Source organism: Malania oleifera, chromosome 2 (genome assembly GCF_029873635.1).
Source record: "Malania oleifera isolate guangnan ecotype guangnan chromosome 2, ASM2987363v1, whole genome shotgun sequence".
In the NCBI taxonomy this organism is placed as follows: Eukaryota; Viridiplantae; Streptophyta; class Magnoliopsida; order Santalales; family Ximeniaceae; genus Malania; species Malania oleifera.
In genome coordinates, this window is record NC_080418.1 from 2,617,160 (window position 1) to 2,641,555 (window position 24,396).

Here is a 24,396-nt window from a genome sequence, read left to right on the forward strand (position 1 = left end):
TAGCCTCTTAGGTGGAATTGGTTTTGTCTTGGAACATAAGTAGTACTATGTGGCAAGGGCACGCACATTTTAAAATAATTGATTCGGAATTTCTAATGCCTTATTGTTGTGGAGTGGATTGATATTTATTCTTGATATAGGGTGCACATGTTAGCAAAAGGGAGGATTCATAGTATGAGGATTTGGAGGGCATTATGAGTAAGCCTTGAGAATATGTTGGTAGTAATGAAAGAGAGGCTGGCTAAGCATGCCGGTTTTTGTGATAAAAGGACTGAGGCAATATGATGCAAGGACGGCCGCCACAACTTGGTTAGATAGGTTTGAGCAGATTTGGGGCCTTGTCTCAAGGACAAGAAGTGCAATTGTTCATTTTAGTAAGTAGATAGTTAATTATTTTTTATATTTTGGCGCATTCTTGGGATTATATAATTATGTACTTGATCTAGGGGTTTAGTCATAATTTATGTATTTCTTATTTTCCAATAAATAATCATGTAGTAGGGTTTGGCAAATTGGAATTATTGAAAGAGTTAATTGTGTTTTCTCTTGAGTTTCTTCTCTTCTCCTCATATTTCCTCTCTCCACAACCTATACCAATCATTTGGTAACAACCTAATAGCTTACACTTTGGTACCAATCATTTGCTCTTCTAAGGTTGGGGATTTTAGGCCTTTTAGTCTTGCCTCTAGTGTGTATAAGATTTTCAATAAAGTGTTAGCTAATAGAATGAGTGCGGTGCTCAATGATACTATTTTGAGTGCTCATAGTGCATTTGTTTGGGAGGGGGGGACAAATAGTGGATGCTATTCTGGTGGCCAATAAGGTCGTGGAGGGCATTTGTTGGAATAAGAAGAGGGGGTTCATTTTCAAAGTAGATTTTGAGAAAGCTTATGATAGAGTGAGTTGGAGCTTCCTGGATTAGTTTTTGTGAAAAAGGGTTTTGGTGAGTGTTGGCATAGGTGGATTAGGGGTTGTTTGTCTAATGTGTGGTTCTCAGTTATTGTGAATGGTGAACCCAAATCTTGGTTTATTGCTTCGAGGGGCATTAGACAAGGAGACTCATTATCTCCCTTTTTGTTCGTCCTCGCATATGTTTTGAGTAGGATGATGATAGGCCAGTAAATCAGAAATTACACTTAATAATACTAAATACTAATATAACCATTGACAACCTTCATTAAATAATATATATTTAAAAAAGCTAAGCTCATGTAGAGGCGCCTACAGCAAGATCCTTCATCTTTGACAGGAACTTTTAAAATTGGGAACCCACGGGTTTTTAAGATTTTCAATACACATTTTTCCCAAAGCAACACTTTGTTTGTCAACTGTGCCACACTGATAATAATAACAATAATGGTGATGATGAAGAAATAACAACAATAATAGTAATAATAACTTATTTTATTATCATCTTATTATAACAACAACTACTACAAATAATAATAACAATGACAACAACAGCAGCAAAAACAACAATAATAGTAATAGTAATACTAATATAATTATCATATTGCAATTAGTGAAGCTTTTAACAATAATAACACCACTGCTTGTGGCTGTCACACGATGTTACCCATGACCGCTATTTAAACTCATGAGCATGAGCCATAATTTTATATTAAGGCTTCTACACGAAGTCAAGTTACAACATTCTGGCTCTTTTGCAAGAATGGAGATTACCTCCAACAAATGTGTGATATCCTATTAGTGAAATTAGTGATTGCCTGTTAGCCTCTGCAAAAAGCCTTTAAATCCAAGTTATGAAACAATAATCGACAACCTTGCACTCCGTTCATATACTTCACAATTTCCAAAACTTCCTTCCAATGCGGCAGTGAAGAACCCATAATTTGGTTTACTTCCCACAAATGAAATATATAGTTGAAATAATTTAGTTTTCCAACAAGGTGGTCTATTCCCTATTGTTTGAATGATGCTTAAGTTTGGGATCCATAGGAGTATTAGTTGCTTTGGCTCCAAGCAACTCCATCTCTTTAAGAAAGTCTAGGACATACTTGCATTGCAAAAGAGTGACTCCTTTGCTAGACCTCGCTACCTCAATTCCAAAAAAATATCTGTTCTTCTCCAAAATCATTTGTTTGAATCTTATTTTGAGGAAATTCTTTCAAACCCTGATCTACATCATCATTACCTATTATAACTATTTTTTTTTAAAATAAAAAAAATCTATTAATGTGAAGAATAAATTACAGTGGAAGGAGGATAAGAAATCCTACCAGAAAGAAAGCAAAAAAAAAGAAAAAAAAAAAGGAAAACAGAAACTTTAAGAAAAAACTAAAAAAATTTTCATCAAAGCTGCCTTCCAATCCCTTTGGATGTTGGATAGTGATAGACATGAAGGCCTCAAAAGAATATGCCCAAAAAGAAGCTGAAAAAAGAGTAACTTTCCCTAAGCAAATTTGGAGAAGTCTTTTGATCTTTTGAAGAGCCAAAGCAACTGCAGAATTGTAAAAACTTCATAGTCCCAAAAGATCCTTCCTCTTTCATTCTTCCCAAAACCCCAAAACTTCACGATCAAAGAGTCATGAGTAGTTTCCAGGGCCAGCCATTCCTCTTCAAAATATGAAAAACAAGTTGTTCCACACCTACCTAGCAACCTTGCAATGAAGGAAGATATAGCTAGATGCCTTGTTTGACTCACAGCACAACATGCAAATATCTGGACTAAGGGCTTTGTACGACCTCTTTATTCGTAACACATCATTCATTTTGATCTTGATGAGAATTAGAGTCTATATTGAAAGTGAAATGGAATCTTTTGTTTCCAAACGACTTTGTTTAAAAGGACCAACTAGAGGATTTGTTGATTTTATAATATTTGAAAAGAAAGGCTTGAGAAAGACCCTGAAGTGTCCCCTATCCAAAGCCTTGTGTTTCCCCCCACGAAGTTGGCAAGAAAGAATCCAGCTACCGAGTAAGCAAATTAACTCGTCAATGTTTCACTGAGACTACTAAAACAGTTGAAATCCCAAAAAAAAAAAAAAAATCTAACATTGATGCATTATAAACAGAAAAAAGTCTAAACTAAGGTCTTAAATTTTGATTTCAACTCAAATTTCAAAGCTCTAAAAGTTCGGAAATTTCAATGGAAATTTTGATTTCAACTTGAAAAAATGACGGAAATCAGTAGTAAAACATGGAATTCTTTGTGGAACTTTAGAAATGGTTCATTGACATAATACTGTAAGTTCTAGGAATAATATATTACAAGTTAAATACATCTATGTTGTGTATGAGGTGGAAAAGTTGTAATATTGTATGTGTATCAAAAGTATTTGTAAGATAATGTGCATTAAACATATTTAGTTAATACAAATGAAATTCATAAATCATTTAAATATTATTTATTATACAAATAATGATAATTTAGACATGAATGGTTAAATAAAATGTTGTTTTAAGTTTATTTTTTCATATAATTTCAAAAGCACTAGTAATAATCTTTTGTTTCGATAAAAATAAATAAACTAAATTAAGAGAGAAATTTCATTTCACTCCTAAATCTCATTTGAGTTTTGAGGAAATTTCATTGCCTAGTTAATATTTCGACAAGTTTCGCTAAAATTTTGAGATTTCGATAAATTTCGGGTGATTCGTTGAGATTTCGATGGAAATTATGCAAGATGGAAATCGACTGCCACTTCGATTTCGAGGGTGACGGAAATTTCGACAATTTCGTGGAAATTTAAGAGCATGCCACCATTCAGCAAATGAATTTATGCGGCATCTTCCTAGACATGCCTGAGGAGTTTATAACCACTGTAAAAGATTTGTTGCAGATGTGAACCCATTGTGATTGAAAATTCATTCCTTCAAATTTATTTTCAAATATTTTTGTATCCAGTCTTAATTTTCTCTCAGTTAAATCTCTGTTGGCTGTTGGTTGCATTAAACAAGTGGTAAGTTTGATATGAAATTAATTGTGCGACTTTTGACTTCCAGCCCTGTTTTGATACATTGGTGCCTGGATGTTTTTCTCCATTTGTCTTGGATGATTGGATATTCTTAATTGTCCAGCTACTCGCGGAATTCTTTTACTTTGAAATTTGTAATGGTATGGATGCATTAAATCTGCACAACATCGTTTTTTGGGGTTAAATTTATCATGTACCAGGTAAAGACTTGTTCACATGTTTTGATAGCTGAATTTATTTTAATTCTTTATTTTTTTGCACTTTATTGTTTAGGCCTTTGAATACAAGAGGCTGTTGCTGGACTACAGCAGAGAGGTCCGGAGAGCTACTCATGATACCATGACTAACCTTGTCATCACTGTCGGGTTTGGGCTCATCCCATGTATTCTAGATTTGCACTTTCTTATTTGTTTTGCCCCTAAGCAGCCCACAAGCTGCTCGAAAAACTATTGAATTTATAATGAACATTCTTAATTTCTTTTGCACTTTGGAGTTGTTCATATATGGAAAAGGTCATTGCTTTTGCTTTTTCTGCATGTGAGCATGTTTTAGTTGGATACGCTTTTATCCTTGCACTAGACAATCTATGTTTAAGTTACGAGGTATGTCACATAACGAATGTGATTGTAATTGAAAATTCTTGACTGATATATATAGATAATTTTAATAGAACTTAGTTGATTTATTAAAAAAATAAATTGATAATATATTTGATAAATTAGTTTGTTAGTTAAAGTACAAATACTCAAAATTATTTGTATGAGTGTCAGTAAACTCAGTACTATATTGTTTTGCAATAACTACAATGTGATACTTTTAATTTATTGTTCCAATTAAAATATTAGGAAGATTAATCATTAACATATGCTCATCTAAATTTAGAAAAAAATAAAATATTTTTTAAAAGAATGCAATTTAGTCATCTAGTGTTAGTGTATTGTGACCAATTGATAATAGTTAGTTTTAGACACTTACTTTAATTTGATATTTATGAAATAATTACTAATAGTCATCTCAGAGAAAAGGTTAGTCCTGTTCAGTTGTGGTAAATAATTTTATTTTTTATTTTTAGTTTGAAATAATTACAAAAATGCAACTTGTTTTCCAGCTCTCCAAATTTTTATAGGAAAGTTGAAAAATATTTTTAATTTTTTTTTAGATTACCTATTTAAATATTGGAAAATTTGTAAACAAGGTGGCACTTTGTAATTATTTGAAAATCTGGAAATGAAAATAAAAATTGTTGTCTACCATTACGAAGACCCTTATGTAGTACATACGAAGATACTGTATCAAACAGAGCAGATGAAATTATTATTAAATTATCATTTCACAGTATTCATGCCCATTGGCTATCAGAGCAAACTATAAAGATTAAATCTTTTAAAAAATACTTGTATTGGCTGTTATGTGATTGAGATATGCTAAGTATTTTGAAAAAAATCTAGCATACTTTTTGGGAATATATTTAACGTATTTGTAATTTAATAAAATTAAATAAGTATAGGAAGTTCATTTAACACGAAGAATTAAAGTAGCATTTTATTAAAAAAATCAATTATTAATTTTTTAAAAATATCTTGATTTATAAAAGAATATGAAAATTATTAAATATTTTTTACAAACTCAATAAGTTTTATTATAATATAAGTTGGATGTGTACCAGATGAAAGTTAATAATTAATATGAATGTATTTAACATGAAAACGTAACATTATAAATCATGTGAAAAACATTGCATATAAATTTCTTTTAGTATAAAGAATCAAATTATTTGTACATTAGAGCATGATGAGAGTTTTAATAGAATTTAATTACTTTTGTGTCTACTTGAGATTAAATTATTTTGTTTCGCCTATATTATATGTGGATTAGGTTAAAACATAATTGTAAGATAATATTGCATTATTTAGGACGTAGTCAACAATCTATTCTATCCAAAAGATTTAATATTAGTCCACGTAGAAAAATATTTAATATTAATCCATGTAGAGTTCTTTTTATATAAAAAAATCAAGTTAACTGAAAATTAGAAACATGAAAAGAGTTCATTTATGATTAAATTACTTTTATTTTCTGTTAAGTTGGACATGTATTGTATAAAAACATAAGGACATTCAATCTACTTAGGAAAAAAATGGGACAAGTCATTTAAGAAATATTTTAGAATATTTAGCAATCATTTACACTATTATTTTTTATATGTAGTAGAAAAAGGGTAAGTTAATTAAGAAATATTTTAAAATGTTCTAGTCTAAAAATGATATATACTATGTGTATTTTTATATGTAGTAGAAGTTATGCTATCAGTATTGGTTGAAATATAATAATTAATATTGATATATGTGACATAAAATTTAATTATTTTAACTCGTGAAATTATTGTATGTAAACATTTTTAATATAGAGAGCCAAATTATTTGAACATTGCAGTGTAATAAAAGATTATTTAGGACTAAATTACTTTTGTATCTTATTTGAATTTGCATTACTTTTGCTTTCTCTTAATGTATGTATGGATTAGAAAAATTTTAAGAATTGTTTGAAGTGCTGCCATTGCATGGAGGTTGTGGTGACAAAGCTTTGGACAAACCTTTGATATGCCACAATATCCATATTAATCCATTAACATAAAAAAGTACTTCAAATCTTCTCGAATTGTGATGAACATTTGTTGGAATCGTTGATGATTGTAACAAGCTCCTACACTTTTATTGGAAATTTTTGATTATTGCAACAAGCGCTTACAATTCTCCTTCAACATGGGCATGCAAAAGACCACCTTCAACTGTGCAAACCTTATCCCACTACTAGTGACTTCCATGTTGGATCTCTTATGTTGTAACCTTGGGTGAAAGTAAAATAGATATGAAATGAAAATCAAACTACCTTTACTTATATAACTGATAACGAGGGAGTTCTCGTGCCTAGGCCCAGGGAGCTTGAGGGATCATTTTGTCACTTAGGAAGTGGTGGGTACGTCTAAACGAGAGGGTGCTTTTGGTATTGGAAACTTGGTATCTAGAAACATAGCTCTTTTGGCTAAATTGCTTTGGTGGTTCCCGCTAGAGAATTCTTCCTTATGGCGCAAAGTTGTTAAAAGTATGAATGAAACAGGAATAGATGGAATATAAATTTGAGATTTAGATGTTTATTGATGACCATTTTGACTGAATGACCGAAACTAGGACTGACAATCCATAATTCCCTCTCTCTAGCCTTTTTGTTCATTTAAAGATTTTTTTTGCCCTTTTTTTGTCATATTTGACCAACTTGGGTGATTCAAGATAGTTCAGAATGGTAAGGAGGGGTCTAAACAGAGTTTTCGATCTTGTGCACGATTATCGAGGCAAAACCTTAATTTTTTCTACAATTTTATACTCCATTTTAGCCATTTTTGACCTTTTTGGGTGATTCAGGACAATCCAAACCGACAGAGTTTTTGATCTCGTGCATGGGAATCGAGGAAACACCTATTTTTAATGGTTTTTCTCCTTTTCCTACAAATTGTTGGCCTTTTTAGGTTTTTTTTGGAATTTTTGACTATTTTTGGCAGGCCCCACTTACATTTTCTTTATTTTAGTAAATAAATTTTTTTTTTAAAAATATAATATTAATAAATAAATAATAAATTTAAAATTTGGAAAAAAAAAGAAAATACAAAGAATATAAAAATATAAAAAATAAAAAGTAATAAAAAAATTAGTTAACTTAAAATAATAGAAAAATAAAAAATATTAAAAAATAGAAAAATAAGAAAATCCAAAAAAAAGAAAAAAACTTGGTTGGCTCAAATGTACGGGCGAGGGGGCATGTGCACATGCTAGACTAGAATGACTTTGTTTTGAAATTCAAAATTTTAAAATAAAAAGACAAGTGCATGCATGTGCTCACGCGTGGATCTCATGCGCAAGCACGTGCAAACACACACCCGACTACTAGTTGAAACAAAGCTGTTTTGCCTCTTGTCTTAAATTAAGAGAATAATTGGCCAGGGCCAAAATGACGTAGTTTTGGGGCCTGGCCTTTCTTCTTCTTCCCCACGTTCCGACGTGAAATCTGGTAATGCCTCTGCCATTTTTTCGGTGGGCCCTTCCTCCCCTCCTTTTTTTTCACCTCAGAACACCTCCAGTAGCCCCCCATCCATCATATTTTCATCCCCAAATCCTCTTGAGCCCTTAGAAATCACACAAATCCCACAACACACCGAACCACCTCATTTCATCACCAATCTCTAACTTTAACCCTCCCCCCCTTCCAACAAACAAAACACGATCTGTTGCCCTCATATATATTTTTTAATTGTTTTGCCCTTCCTCTTTATAAATTGAAAGGAATAGAAGAAATTGAGGGGAGGGGGCGCTGCTGTGTTGGCTCTCTCTCTCTCTCCCCTCTGTCTGCAGAACTCGATGCCCCCTCCTTCAGCAGGCAGCAGGTTATTCTCTCTCTCTACATTCTCTTGCCCCCTCTTTCTCTCCCTCTCCCTTTGTCTCTCGTTTGTATCATGCATGATAGTGTGCTGTGTGTGAGTACATGCATGCTGTGTGTGTGAATGCATGTGTCTTGTGTGAGTGGAAGTGCATGCATGGTAGGTGTTTGTGCTGTATAGTGAAAATGCATGCATGCTCTGTGTGTAGCTGTGTGTGCATGCGTGTGTGTTTTGGCATGCATGTGAGGATGAGTGTGCATGCATGCATGAATGTGTGTGTGCGTAGCCGTGTGTGCATACATGTGTATGGCATGCATGTGTGGGTGAGTGTGTGTGTGCATGCATGGTGGTTAATTGCATGCATGCATGTCTGTGTGAGTACATATGTGGGCATACATGAATGAGTGTGAATGTGTGTGTTCATGCATGTATGTGAGTGTGTCTCCATGCTTATATGTGAGAATGTGTGTTTCCATGCATGGGTATACTAATGTGTGTATATTCATGTGTACCCATGTGAGTGTGTGTAAAAGTGTGTGCAAGTATGTATGTGTGGGTGTATTAGTGTATATGTATATATGTGTGTATATGATTATACATATATAGACACGTGTGTGTGTGTGTGTGTGTATGGGTATTTATATATGTGTCAGGTGTGTGTGGGGATATATGTATATACATATATAAACACATATTTATGTATTTTTGAGTGTATTTAAGTATATATGTGTTTGTATAAATATGGTATATATTAATGTTTATATACGGTATATGTATTTATAGTCTTAATGTGTATATTTAAGCACACACACACACACACACACATATATATATATATATATATGTATATTAGTAAATAAATGTGTATTAGGTAAATTAACAAGTGCGTATGTGTACATGTGTAAGTATATGTGTGTGAAATGTGAATATAAAGTGTCATTCAAAATGTATAAAGTTTTTGTGTATATGTGAATATGTATATGTGTGTGTATATATATATATATATTGGGTGTGTATATAATTATATAATTGTGAACGTGTTAGCATGTGTCTTTTATATATATATATATATATTGGGTGTGTATATAATTATATAATTGTGAACGTGTTAGCATGTGTCTTTCATTATTGGTATACCTTACTGTATGTGTTAGTCTGTGTAGGTTGGTGAAGGTGTGTTATTAATCATCATCATCATTATTATTATTATTATTATTATTATTGGTAGTAGTAGTAGTAGTAGTAGTGCTATTAATGTTATTATCTGTCTCATTAATCTTGAAAAAAATCCCAAAAAAATGAAAAAAATCTTGAAAATTGAAAGTTTCCTTATTAGTGCTATTATTTGTTTTCAGAAATTTTCTTGATTTTAAAAATAGGCAGATGAGGAAGCTCTAGATTTTCAAAACTCATGCATTTCATCAAATCCCTTTATTTTTTATTTTTTAAAAATTGATAGTACAACCTGTCATCACCTTCTAAACCCATTTTCTTCACACATCTTCAAGAATTTAGACTGATAATACAACCAAGTGTTCTTTTTCTAAACATCTGTTGTCATATTAGTAATACAACTTGATGTTTTCAAAAGAACACTTTTCCATCATCATCATCATCATCATCATGGTTTGTTTTTTTTTTGTTTTTTGTTTTTTTGTTTTTCCAAATTGAGGGTTTTGAGGCCAACCCCTTTTTAGAGCTATACTGAGATGGTTAGTGAAACACCTTACTTGTGCACAAATGCACTCCTGAACCTGATCTCTGATGTTTGGAGACTTTTTGGAATTTTTCTTTATTTTCTCTTACTTTCCAAAAAAATAAGGTGACCACTCTGTGTCTTGTGTGTGTGTGTGTTTTTTTTTTGTTTGTTCTCCCCCCATTTTCTTCTATCTTCTTGTTCAGGGATTACCATTCCCTTTGTTGGCAGGCCGAACAAAATCTAACATCAATAATGTTCTTTAGAGGGTTTGTGGAAATCCATCTCTGAGAGTTATCCCCCTTTCATTCCCCATATTAAATTCCTGGGGGGAAGGGGTAGTAATATCCACATTTGGGAAGTTCCTTGGTTTGGGAATGTAGTTTTGTCCACATATTTTCCTTGCCTCTTCCGCTTAAGCTCAGGGTAGGATGGTCCCATTTCATCTTTTGTTATTGATCCAGGTGGTCCCTTGCCTTCTTGAGATTTTCATTTTCATAGGTTGTTGAATGATGGGAAGTTGGTATAGCTATCCTCTTTGCTAGTCATGTTGAATTACTGTCGATTTTCTTTGGAAGAGGATAGTTGATCTTTGTCTTTGGATCCTTTGCGGATTTATTCTTGCAAATATTCTTGTGATTTTCTGACTATATTTAATTCATATTTTCCTCTCCATAGATCCGTTTGGAAGGCCAAAGTCTCCTTTAAAATCAAGGACAATTAACTTGGTGCATGTTAGGAGTCATTTGAATGCTCTATCTCCAGATATCTGTGTTCTTCGTTTTAATTGTCAGAATCTGCATTGCATCTTTTTATACATTGTGATTATGCTTGGTGGATATGGAACAAGTTATTTGATTTTTCAGGCGAATGTTGGGTGACTTAAGGGGCAGTCAAGAACTTTTTGGCAGTGTCTTTTCTTGGTTTTGAAAGGAACAAGGAAAGGGCAGCACTTTGGATGTGCCTTCTTTGCTGTATTTTGGGGGTTGTGGATGGAGCCTAATGCGCATATTTTTTTTTTGTGAAAAAGTTGTCTCATTTGTTGATTTGGGAAAAGATACATGATTTGGCTTCTCTTTGGTGTGTGGGACAGGGTAATTTTAAGTGGGTGAGCTTTTCTGATACTCAGCACGATTGGCGCTATGTGCTGGATTGTTAGTCTGTGCTGGTTTTACTTGCATATTTTAATTTTCTGGATTTTTCTTTGTTTTTTATCTGGATCTTTCCAGATTTTACTAAGGAGATGTCTTATTCTCCTGGCTGTACATTCTTAATCTATTAATGAAATTCTTCTTTTACTATTATAAAAAAAAAAGCTAATCTACCCCCAAAATAATAGATGTGGACCAATTCCTGTAATTGGTCCATATTATGATCCATATTGGAAATCTAATCTAATTCATTGGATTTTGGAAAGGAAACCCATCTTTCCAACACCATACCAGAGGGTTGGCCTGTGGAACTACTCAGATTGCCTTTGTAATTTAAATGCTAAGGGACATTCTCTGTAATTGGTCCGCAAATTTTCGATGCCAGATTTCTGAAACTTGGCAATTAAGTCATTCAATGAGAAATCCAATCTAGCCCAAAAAATGAGATTAGGGAACAGTGAGGATTACAGCTCGAAATTTACCCTAGCTTGCTTGAGACTTCTTGCAAGAAATGTTTGGATGAGATTGAGCCAATCCTCACAGCCCAACAACATTTTGAACATAGAGAGAGTTCGAATATTCCCAATTTGATGATGTTGTGTTCATTTCCTGTGTTAGGGACATGGACAAATAGAGTTCAAGAGGGAGGGAGGGAGGGTGGGACAGCTGGACTGGTGGGTAGGCAAGTCATTTCCAGGTTAATTTTATATAGCATGAGACATCATTTAGAGAATGTATCAGGTCCATGTGAAAACACAAAGGCACCCCAAAACACATCTTTTGGTTTACTTTTTTAAATTTTAAATTAAAAATTTAAATAATTATATACACAAAGAGGCACCCTATTGAAAACATATGTCATTATTTAATTTTTTTAATTTTTTGATGAAAAATAGATATTTTCATGGACATAAGGAGGCGCCCTGTTGTGAAAACACATGTTCTTTCATTTTAATTAATAATTTTAATAAAAATGAATATTGATCAAGGAGTCACCTCATTGTGAAAACAGACATCCTTTTAATTTAATTACATTTTTTAATAAAAATAAATATTTGAGGAGGCACCCCATTGTGAAAACACACCCTTTTGTTTGCCCTTTTATAAGTAGCATGATGATTGAAATGAACTTCAATTTATTTAATCAGCAATAGTGGAGAAAGTCATACAGGAAGTAGTTTAGTGGGTGCTTATTTATTTATATTCATCATGCCCATAATCCATTCTCGTTGGCTGCTCAAAGAGTTACAACCTGAAGATGAAACCACAACTTGTTACTGTTTTGGCACTATTGAAGTTGGCTAGTTGAAAAATTAGTTCAGGTTTGGCAGGTTCGTTAGGAATCTCATTTCCAGCTTTGCATTATCTTAGCTTTCTGTTTTTGTTATTTTATTTTTTATGTTGTGACTATATCTTTAAGTCTTGTAGGCTCGCAGTCAAGTACTGATCCTTTTATCAAGGATTGTTTTATAAATTATCTAAGAGGCCATGTGTTTTCTCCATAGAGTGGATTAAAGTGTTGAGTTATCTTCGTCATGCTAATCAGAATTTAGATATTAAGTTGTTGACTGACGATCTGACACATCCTCCTCATTTCATTTGATTTATATTAAGAATTTGAGAAAGTACACTGGAGGGGGGGACTACCTCTGAGCATGTCAATTGTCCCATTTTAAATTAAATTTTCTGAGATTTTGGATTTCCTGTAATTTTTCAGAAGAGATTTGGCTCCGCACCTGAAGTCATTGATGGGACCGTGGTGGTTTTCTCAGTTTGATCCAGTTTCTGAAGTTTCTCAGGCTGCAAAACAATCACTACAGGTGTGCAGTCATTTATCTTTATCTGTTAAACATGGTTGATCTATAATACTTTATTTTTTTTAATGTAGTCAATTGGCAAACACTACTTTGAGGAAAATAGTCTATTTGCCTTAGGTTAAAATAATGAACTTGTGTATTTATTCGTCATGACTCATACATGGATCAAACTATGCTGAAATGAGAATGCTAAGGTGGATGAATGGTATTACTCTAAGGTAGCGTTTAGTTCATTGTTGGAATTGGAATTGGAATTAAAATTTACTGAAACTGGAAATGGAATGTCAAATTCCTCTCTCGTTCGAAACAGAATCGGAATTGAAAATTGTATTATAGTGTTTGGTATATATAGATGTAGGAATCGAAAATGAGTCTAATTTATCAATTGTCATTACAGTGTACAGAATTTATTCAATTAATTTATTATGGAATAATAATATTATAAATATATAATTATAGTAGGAATCGAAAATGAGTCTAATTTATCAATTGTGGTTGCAGTATATAAAATTTATTCAATTAATTTAATGTGGAATAATAATACTATAAATACATAATTATTAGTTAATATTATTTCATGTTATTTTTTACAACAAAATCATTTTGATAATCAGGTACTTGATTATATTTTGCGCATTATATTTTATCATATTTGTTATTATTTTGTTTTAACTATATTATTAATATTATATTTTATCTTATATTTAATAAGTATTATATTTTAATATGCAATTTATTAAATGTTATATCATTATAAAAATTTATGTTATTTTATCTTATTTTAAGACTATGCATAATAATATAATAAATAATCATACCACAATTATGACAGTATTTTATTATCTAATACTATTCTACTACTTTTTATGTGTTATAATATTATTATATGTAATATAAATATTAATAATAATGGTTAAAGATATTTTATATTACAAATATTATTTATTGATGCCATAATATTAATATTATCTTATAGATTTATGTAATATATATTATATTATATTGTATTGTATATAGCATTATATTAATACTATTTTTTTATATTTGTGTAGTATATATTTTACTATACTATATATAATATTTCATTATGGTATATATGTGCTTCACCACCAAAACCAAAACCAAGCCTTAAGTCCCACTAGGTGGAGTCGGTTATATGAATCCTTTTCCGTCAATTTATGCGATCATGGATTATTTCTTTTGACAAATTTAGGGTTATTAAATCCTTCCTCACTCTCTCATTCCAAGTTATTTTAGGTCTACCCCTATCCCTTCTACTACTGCCCCATACAGTTACTTACTTACTCTTCCTCACTAGCCTACATTGCAAGTACCCAAACCATCTGAGTCGTCCCTCCTTTATCTTATCTTCTATAGGAGCTACGCCTAACTTACCGTGAATATGTTCATTCCTTAATTTATCTTTCAATGTTATACCATTCATCCATCTAAGAGTTCTCATCTCGGCAACTTTTACTTTTTGGATATTCTGTTTCTTCGACACCCAACATTTTGATCCATATAGGATAGCAGGTTTTATCTCCATTTTACCCAACCTGCTTTAACTCTATGCATTACATCATCTTTAATTTCTCTTTCAGTTTGCATAATAGATCCAAGGTATCAAAATCTACAAGTGCTATTTATTCCGTCATCATTAAGTTTAACTTTGTCTCCTATATTCCTCCTACCATTACTGAAATTACATTTCATATATTCTGTCTTATTTCCACTTATCCTAAAACCTCTAGATTCTAAAGCTTCTCTCCATAATTCTAAATTAGCCTCTTGTCCGCCCCTAGTTTCATCAATCACTACAATATCATTTGCAAACAACATACATTACGGAACCTCATATTGAATGCTCTTAGTCAGTTGGTCCATCACTAAAGCAAAAAGATAAGGGCTCTAAGCCGATCCTTGATGTACACCTATGGTGATTGGAAATTCTCTAGTTTCTCCATCTATTGTCTTTACACTAGTCATTACTCCATCGTACATATCCTTAATGACACTAGTATACCTACTACATACATTCCTACCATAGAACTTCTCTAGGTATCCTATCATATGCTTTCTCTAAGTCAATAAATACCGTATGCAAGTCCCTCTTCTTTTCCCTAAACCTTTTCATTAATCTTATTAAAAGATATATAGCTTCTTTGGTAGATCTCCCATGCATAAAACCAAATTGATTTTCTGAGACCTTCGTTTCTAGCCTTAATCTTTGTTCAACTACCCTTTCCCATAGTTTCATTGTATGACTCATAAGTTTAATTCCACGATAGTTATTAGAATTTTGAATATGTCCTTTATTTTTGTATATAGGTATTAAAGTGCTTTTCCTTCATTCATTTGACATTTTCTTAATTTTTATAATTGTGTTAAATAAATTCGTATATATGTGCCTGCGTGTACTTAATATACAATAGTATTATATATATATATATATATATATATTTTTTCTGTACTATATCATATATTTATATTAATGATGTCATAATATTAATATTATTTTTTAGATTTATGTAATATATATATATTATATTATATATAGTATTATATCAATATTATTTTTTTATATTTATGTAGTATATATTTTATTATATTATATATAATATTACATTATAGTATATATGTGCTTGGGTATATTTAATATAAAATAGTATTATATTCTTTTCTATACTATATCAAGCCAAATCTTCTTGATGTAAAACTTGCTTGATTTATATCGGAAAAATCATATAATATAACAAATCAATAATCATAGCACAAATATTTCATAATGTTTGAACATTTAATTCTGTTCTATTAATTTTTATATGTTATAATATTATATAAAAAAATATTAATAATGATGATTAATGTTTATATTAAAATATATAATAATATTTTAAATATTAATAATGATATCATAATATTAATATTATTTTTAAATTTATGTAATATATATTATATTATATTGTATAAATTATCATATTATAATAAGTACTGTGCTTCCAAGAATTAGGATTTGATTCCGGAGTAAGAGTCTGGAATCAAAATGTTGGCAAAAGGGGGAACTGCATTCCTGCATAGGATGGGAATCGGAATGAGATTACCGTAAAACGAACGTTAAGAATGGGAATCAACTGATCTGATTCTAGACTCTAGTTCTTAAGAGTTGATTCCCAATTACCAAGCATCGCCTAAAAGATAAATTGAGGAATGAACACATTTGCAAGAAGTTAGGCATAGCCCCTGCGGAAGATAAGATAGGGGAGGGGCGGCTGGATGGTTTGAGCAGGTGCAACATAGACCACAAAATGAGGAGTGAGCTAGCTAATGTTAGTATGAGTAGAAAGGTATAATTGCTTGGAATGAGATGCCGAGCAAGGACCTAACAGCTCTCCATTTGTCAGAGGATATTGCCCAAGATTGTACAAATTGGTGGAAAAAGGATTCATGTAGCTTACACACTGGCCTCCACGACAACCACACACCACCCTCCACGCCACCACCCACCCAGGCGGGAAGGTTTGGTTTTTGTTGTTGATGGTTGACTTTGAATCAATTTTCTTGTTCATATTTTTAGTTTGTCACTGCTGCGAGGCCATGTGGGTGGTAATACTAGGGTCCAATTTTTTATTATCATCTTTTTTATTTCTTTTTTTGTTGTCAAGTTATTTTGCAATGAAACATGTTTTTCTTTAATTGCAATTGCCGTCATCTTTGGTTTTATATAAGATTAAATCTTATGGTTTGATTATGAACAGGCAGCCTTTCCAGCACCAGAGAAGAGATTGGATGCATTAATTTTATGCACAAATGAGATATTTTTGTATTTGGAAGAAAATCTAAAGCTCACACCACAGAGTATCTCTGATAAAGCAGCTGCTTTGGATGAATTGGAAGAGATGCACCAGCAGGTATGCAGTTGTGTTCTGTTTTTCATCTCTTTATTCAGTTATTATTTGCATTGAGTTCGGTGAGGAGGATGCACGTCCATTCATGCATTAGTATTAATGCTCAAATATATTTATGAATTCATATGGCATTTGTGGGATATTTGGACTCTAAAGACATTGTTTCAGCTTCAGAGAGAGGCAGCATTTGTTTCTGGCTGTCTATAGAAAATGGTAATTCTGAAGTGCTTTTCAAAAGTTTTGATGTGGCGTCAAGATGATAACAAAAGGCTCACAAATGGTGAGGAAAAAAGTTTGTTGAAGTTCCAGCTCTTAAGTGATGTTAGAAATCCCTCTTCAGGTAAGTGCAGTGCTTGGGGGAGGATCATAATATTCCATATAAATGGTCAGTTGCTTCTACCAAAGACTAAAATTTACATATGGTTTATTTTGCACATGCTGCACAGTTGAGTTCATGTGTAAGTGCACCAACATGGATGCTCTTTAGATAGGGTCCTTTTGGCCTATTAAAGCAGAACCTGAGTTTTTTCGCACGGTAACTTGAAAAATGGAGGTATTGAAATCCCTATGTCATATATGTGTGCATTTTGGCTTGGTTGAGATAGCCAAAGGTTTTAGCTGCAATGCAGAGAAAGGAATTGATGGTAACTTGTCAGCTTGTGTTTTGGCCTGGATTATGGGGTTGGTTCCTTTGACTGTCTTGGGACTGCCTTTTGGGAGAAAATTTCAAAGATATAAGGGTGTGGATCTGACTGGTAGAGAGAGTGCCAGATGGAAGTCTCTCTTGAAGAGTGGGGGACTCATTTCATTATAAGCCTTTCGTCAAACCTTCCTGCTTACTTCCTATCCCTGTTGATGCAGTCAAGAGCATGTCAGGATGATGATTTTTCTTGGTTGTCTGTCAAAGCCTGGGTTTCTTAGAGGAAAATGAAGGGAAAACATCTTCTTGTGTCTTTAGTCATGCAATCCCTTACTTCTCAGGAGAACCTAAAAATCAGTACCTGAAATTTATTAATAATAAAAGAAGCAGATAAAATGATTGATAAAATTCTTCTTATAATGAGACCAAACACTCAGGTCTTTAGGGTTTGTTGATTAGGGTGATGACTTTTGAAGGATGATTGTGGTTTGTTAAGTATGGGTTAGATTGTATTGGGTCGATTTCCAAGGTGGGGAGGGACTCTTATAGAGAGAATATGAAATAATTGGACTGGGAGAAGGGGTGGGGGGATTTTGTTTTATTAGCTCTCTTTGTGGTGAGCACTGGGAAACAACTTATTTTGGCATCACACGTGGAGAATCTTTTTTGAAAACTTGATTTGAGGATCTATTCCTTTTGGCAAGGGACGGATGCTTTAGCAAGTTTATTTGTGTTCCCTTTGGATGGATGGGTGAAATGGGATACATAGTTTTTTAGGCATGCTTGGGATTGGGAGATAGAGACTTCTTCTATTTGATGACTAGCTACTTTCCTTCATGCTTTGTACAAGTGGAAAGTGGGATGGAACATCATGCTAGTTGTCATTGGAAGCTTTGTAGAGGAGATCTTTTGACTGTAATATTTTTTCCAGGCTATTAGCTGGAATTTTATTGGGGAATGCCAAAATTATTTCTCTGCAGGCAATTTGTAACGAGCGTACTCCAGTTAAGGTGGCTTTCCTTCTGGGAGGCACTATAGGAAATGGTTTTGAGTACTGATAGAACACAAAAGATTATGGCGAGTCCATAATTTCTTCATAAAGTGCAGCTGAACCAGTGAAGCATCTCCTTTTACATTTTTCCAATGCTGGCAGTGGCAATTTCTTTCTTATTGTAGCAAATTACCGTGCTTGCTTGCACAATTTCAAGTTGGGAACCAAAATATCATGCTGCAAATCAAAATCTCCGGAGAAAACACCAATTTCTTGTGATTCTAGCAGCAGGAGGGAAGTCTGGCAGAATCACACTTGCAGTTTCCGGCGCTGTGCTGCCGGTGAGGGCCCTTTGGCGATGAAAGTTGTGGGCGAGGGGAGACGAAGGGATGGGGATCAACTGTTTCTGGTGGTGTGATGAGAAAAAGCAGGAACTTAGGGTTTTGAAAGGGCTGTGGGCTGGGAGAGGTTTGGCCAGCGCGTGGAGCTTCACTGGTGGTTGGACGGCGACAACATTTTAGGGGAAGGGGTTTTGGGGGCTTCTGACTATCGGTAGTGGTGTCTCAAAAACCATCCGGGAAAGAGGTGTTTGAAAGACTGGGGACATGAATGAATTTTTTTTTTTGAGAATTTTAGAAATGCTTCAGTGTTCATTTTTTGTAAAATGAAATTTCAGATGTTGAATGGGATGAATCTAGGAGTGGGATTTAGATTCCTGGATGGTTTCAAAATGGAAGATTTTGAGAGAGAAATAGAAGAGATTAGAGAGAGAATTGAGGGGGCAGAAACAGAGAGAAGGGGAGAAGAAGAAGAGGAAGCACCAGGGGAGAAGTGAAGAGAGGAGGAAGAAGAAGAGAAGAGGAGAAGAGGGGGAGGAATTACAGAATTACAGAAGGAAGAGAGAAATAAATCCAGCAAGGCAGATTACAGAGAACAAGAGAAGTTGCTAGACAGAACAGAGCAGGCAGAAGGAGAAAAGAAGGAGAAGAAATAAGGAAGGAGGAAGAACAAGAATGGTTGGAAGGACAATGGGAGGATTGAAATGGAGGGAGAAAGATCAAACTTGGGCTCTGATGCCAAATGATGGATGGCAGCGTCAAGGTTCTGCAGCCATGGGAGAGATTAGAAGAAATTGAAGAGAGGAAGGAAAGAGAAGGGAGGAGAGAGGAGTGTTTACTTTCAAATCAAATTCAACAATAGATGTTTTCAACATGGCTTTCACGCACTATTATGACAAAGCCTAAGCACATAAAATTATACACATACCCCTAAAACCACATGAATTACAAACCCACCCCTACATCACACAACTATTACAAACAACCCCCAAGTACAAATAATCCTATACTAAATTAATACTAAACACATGAAACTACTAACCCAACAATCCCTTGAACAAACTCTTCTAAATTATTCTTTAGCAAGGATTTTCCCAAGGTCTTGCTTCTTGTCCTCCTTCAACTCTCCCACAGTTAGAAAAAAAATTGGCCTCAAATTTTGAAATGTCAGAGGGTGAGAATGAGAAGGAAACTTGGATTCTTCGAAATCCAGTGCTTGAGTGAGACAAGAAGCCATGTTCCTTTGACAGGCATAGACCTGAATTGAGAGTTAGCTTTATTGAACATATCAGGAATGACAAATGCAGCGGTTGGTATGTCCGAAAGACTTTGGGTGCCTTCAAACACATTCATTTCCTCCCTTGTAGTGTCTTCGAGTTGAGTAATTGTGCCTGATTCCTTGTCTTGGTTGATTGGTAGAGTGGGCTTCAAAATGAGCTTACCATTATAATGGACGACATGTGTTCTCATGTCCTTAAGTCATGCCCAATTCATCCAACCAAGGAGAAACAAGGAGTATGTGGACTCTCTTCGTAGGTATGATATCACACCAAACATTATATCAAAATAAACACCTATTTGGATAGGAACCAAACTTGTTTCATAAAAAAGGAAAGTAGTGTTATCAATACCAAGACATCTCATAAGGCTTTAGGTAAGGTTTTGGATGAAGTTGCATACGAGTGACTCCATTTGTAGAAACCATATTCATAGGGCATCGTCCATAAATGATGATTTTGCAAACATTTCCTCCACACTTCTTGTCCTACATCAAATAGTATTTTTTTTTTCTTTTCTGAACTGGGTCCTTGCTATAATGGGCCAAACCTTGTGCCATCAGAAAGCAAAAAGAGGGAGCAAGGACAGCTGCTTGTGGTTAGTTGGGTGATACTGAGATTTTTTACTTCTGTCCTGCCTAGCCTATCAGTAATCCTATCACTGTTGATGTTCTCCTGTAATAATTTTTATCTTGTTGGCTATTAAATGCAATAATTTTTTCACCATTTAATCTCTATCGCACAAGTTTTTTGGTTTCCGTGTTGGGTGCAATGCTAATTGTTTTCTTCCTGAATCTTTGTTTTTTGGCCCATTGGATCACAGGTGATTTCATCATCACTGTTGGCATTGGCTACACTTCTAGATATTTTAGTGTGCATGCAATTAGAAGGACCTGGCTTTGAAAAGATAGCTGCAGAATCAAAACATGCTTCAAAGGCTAGGGCAACTACTATTTCCTCTACTGAAAAGTTATTCTCTTCTCATAAGTACTTTCTAGACTTTCTGAAATCTCAAAGCCCTACTGTCAGATCAGCTTCATATTCTCTGCTAAGGAGTTTAATTAAAAATGTTCCTCATGCTTTCAATGAAGGAAATATTAGAACTATTGCTGCTGCAATACTTGGTGCTTTCCAGGAAAAAGATCCAGCTTGTCATTCGGCAATGTGGGATGCAATTTTATTATTTTCCAAAAGATTTCCTGGTAGCTGGACTTCCCTGAATGTCCAGAAAACTATACTAAGCCGATTGTGGCATTTCCTTAAAAGTGGCTGCTTTGGATCACAGCAGGTTTCTTATGCACAGTTGATTGTATTCTTAGATACAGTACCCCCTGATGCAGTAGTGGGAGAGAAGTTCTTTCTTGAGTTTTTCCAGAACCTATGGGCTGGGAGAAATCTGTCTGTTCCCTTACATGCTGATCGTTTGGCATTTTTTATGGCATTTAAAGAATGTTTTATTTGGGGATTGCGTAATGCATCAAGGTGGGAGTTGACGCTTTACTGTTAATTATCGAATTCTGCTTCTAGCTGCTGGTCTTGGCAGTTGATCTTGATTCTTTCCCAGTTCATCATGATAATGTAGTAATTTTAAATTTACTTGCACTCTAATTCTGTTTTCCTCTTTGATGCCAGATATTGTAATGGAGTGGAAACCATTCATCATTTCCAAGTCACTCTCATTGACAGTATCCTTGTAAATGCTTTGTGGCATGACTACCTGTTGCCTCCTAGCTCAAAAAGACAGGAGACGGTCTGTTCTGGGAAGTCCGGTGATCCATCCGAGGAGAGTGTTGAACCTTTACACAGAAAGACAATGGAAACACTGAATTCAAAGTATTCAATGATCTATCTGACAGAGTTGGGGAAATGTGTTACTGAAATTCTTTCTGGAATTTATCCATTGGACCATAATTTGCTGTTCACTTTTTGTGCAACATTTAAGGAGAACTGCCTTGCAATATGTCAGCAACTGGAGAACACAGAAAGATGTTCTGAGAATGTAGAAAGGATAATTAATTTTTTGTTGTTAGTAGATCAACATGCAGTCCAGAAAGGAGAAACTTGGCCCTTCATCCGCTTGGTGGGACCAATGTTGTCAAAGTCGTTCCCATTGATTAGATTACATGTAAGTGTCATTCATGTCGTTTGCTGCCATTTATGCAACCGTCACTGTCAACCAGAAGCAGCATATCTTGTTGATTTATTCTCCTTTTATGAAAGCAGTTGTGGAGTCACAATTATCTGATTTATTTATTTGAGAAGAAGAAAAGATCCCCCACTTGGCAGGGTTTCCAGTTTCTGCAGCAGTGGGCCTGTACATTTCACTCATTTTCATTGTTAGAATTAGAATTGCGACATGCATACTGATGTACGCAGTGCCATACACAGATGCATTTGTGCGTTGTGTGGTAAACCTGTGTACAGCCTTGGCTTGGTATTTTATTTTTCTTTGAGAAAAAGTCTGGAGATGCAACCCCCATTTTTTTCATTTCTTTTCTTTCTTTCAACGTGTAATGGGTGCAAAGTTCTACCCTCAGACTTTTACATCTGATAATTTACATTATTAATATCACAATGAGCAGCTAGAGATGCACACACAGTACTGTCCTCTTATTTAGAGGACTTGCTGGTGGAGGCAGCCGTTGTTCATGTAGAAAGGCTTTGGCCAGGATCCATACATTTTATGAGATCCAAGAGATTTTATTTTTTTTAAATTGATTTTTTATTTTCAGTGATTTATTTTGGAAATGATTGGTTGTTTTAATTTTGGTCAGGGTTTGGGGAGGGTGGGTGTGACCATCTTGTTAGCTGGGACTTAGTTAGCAAACCTAAGTCTGAGTGGGGTTTTGGCATTGGGAATGTGGTATCCAAGAACATCTATCTAATAGGTAAATGGCTTTGGAGATTCCCTCTGGAAACTGAGTTCCTTTGTTATAAGGTGATAAAGAGTAGGTATGGGATCAAATAGAATGGGTGGGAGACGACAAGCAGTGGCATCTCACGTGTGTCACTGGAAATCTGTTTCTCAGGTATCCAGTCAGTTCTTTCCCCTCATTTGATTCAAGGTGGGTATTGGCAGTAAAGTCTACTTGTGGGAAGATGTGTGGGTGGGGGAGATTTCGTTGGAACTGAAGGTTCCTTGTCTGTTTAAGCTCTCTTCTCTTCATAATGCTCCTATCAGTTCCCTTATTTCTTCTGAGGGGGGTTTTTCTTCTTGGGATATCCCTCTTTATAATATATGCCCAGTATTTAACAATGAACACGGTGCCCTTACCAGTGCACCAACTCGTGCTTACTAAAACAGCCAGCTAAATAACTGCAGTAACTAGTACATTTACAGATAAATCTAGTGAAATCTATCTAGCTGGTGCAGCATATATGGAGTTGAACCTTTTTGTTTGTGTCTGTCTTGCATGGTACTTGATCGGTGAGCTGTTTTGTATTGATTTTTTTTCATATTTCTATTTTTTTTTGTTCCTTTGAGGAGGATTTTATACTCAAGTCTTATACATTATTTGTCTATGAATATGGTCATCTTTTTTGATAAAAAACTATTCATCATTGTATTTAATTTGGTTGACATCAGGCCAGGCCAGATGCTGTGAGACTTTTATCTGTTTCTATTTCAATATTTGGACCACGCAAGATTATCCAAGAGATTTTCGTCCATGATGAAGGGCATCCTTCTAGTTCTTTTGATCACAATGACCAGGAATTGGGCCAGAAGCATTTCTTGCAGGTGTTTGGGAATGTATTTGTCCCCTGGTGTTTATGTGGTAATAATTGCTCCACTAGTGCTCGACTGGATCTTTTGCTTGGATTACTTGATGATGACTGTTTTACTGAGCAATGGTGCATTATTATGTCATATGCAACAAACTTAAAACAGTTTGGAGTTGGTCCTGGTTCCCTGGAAGCTAGCCACATGGATTTATTTGCGATGCTCATGGAGAAAGCAAGAGAGGAGATTAGAATGAGGAATGTTGAAGGTGGTTCTAATTGTCGTCGAGGTTCTCACCCAGATCACTGGCACCATGAGTTCCTAGATTCAACTGCCGTCTCTGTCATCTGTTCTCATTCTTCAATTAGAAATTCAGATGCTCAATTCGTACGGTACGCTCGTGGATACTTTTACTGGAGTGTTAGTGATGCATTTCAATCATTATAAAAAATTGCTCGTTCGCTCTCTCTCTCTCTCTCTCTCTGTTTTTCCA

The 24,396-nt window shown here is 34.3% G+C and overlaps 1 protein-coding gene across 2 annotated transcripts in view; it reads left to right on the forward strand.

The window, feature by feature from the left end:
• Positions 1–24,396, forward strand: part of LOC131147778 (E3 ubiquitin-protein ligase listerin) — a 57,437-nt gene that overhangs the window by 15,617 nt on the left and 17,424 nt on the right. For both annotated transcript variants that reach the window (XR_009134935.1, XM_058097339.1), the window contains exons 5-10: positions 4,212–4,303; positions 12,932–13,034; positions 16,787–16,939; positions 21,006–21,664; positions 21,815–22,307; positions 23,769–24,295. Coding sequence is in view for 1 of the 2 variants with exons in the window: in XM_058097339.1 (XP_057953322.1) it covers positions 4,212–4,303; positions 12,932–13,034; positions 16,787–16,939; positions 21,006–21,664; positions 21,815–22,307; positions 23,769–24,295 (2,027 nt within the window). In the remaining variant the exon portion in view is untranslated. The remainder of the gene's footprint in view (positions 1–4,211; positions 4,304–12,931; positions 13,035–16,786; positions 16,940–21,005; positions 21,665–21,814; positions 22,308–23,768; positions 24,296–24,396) is intronic.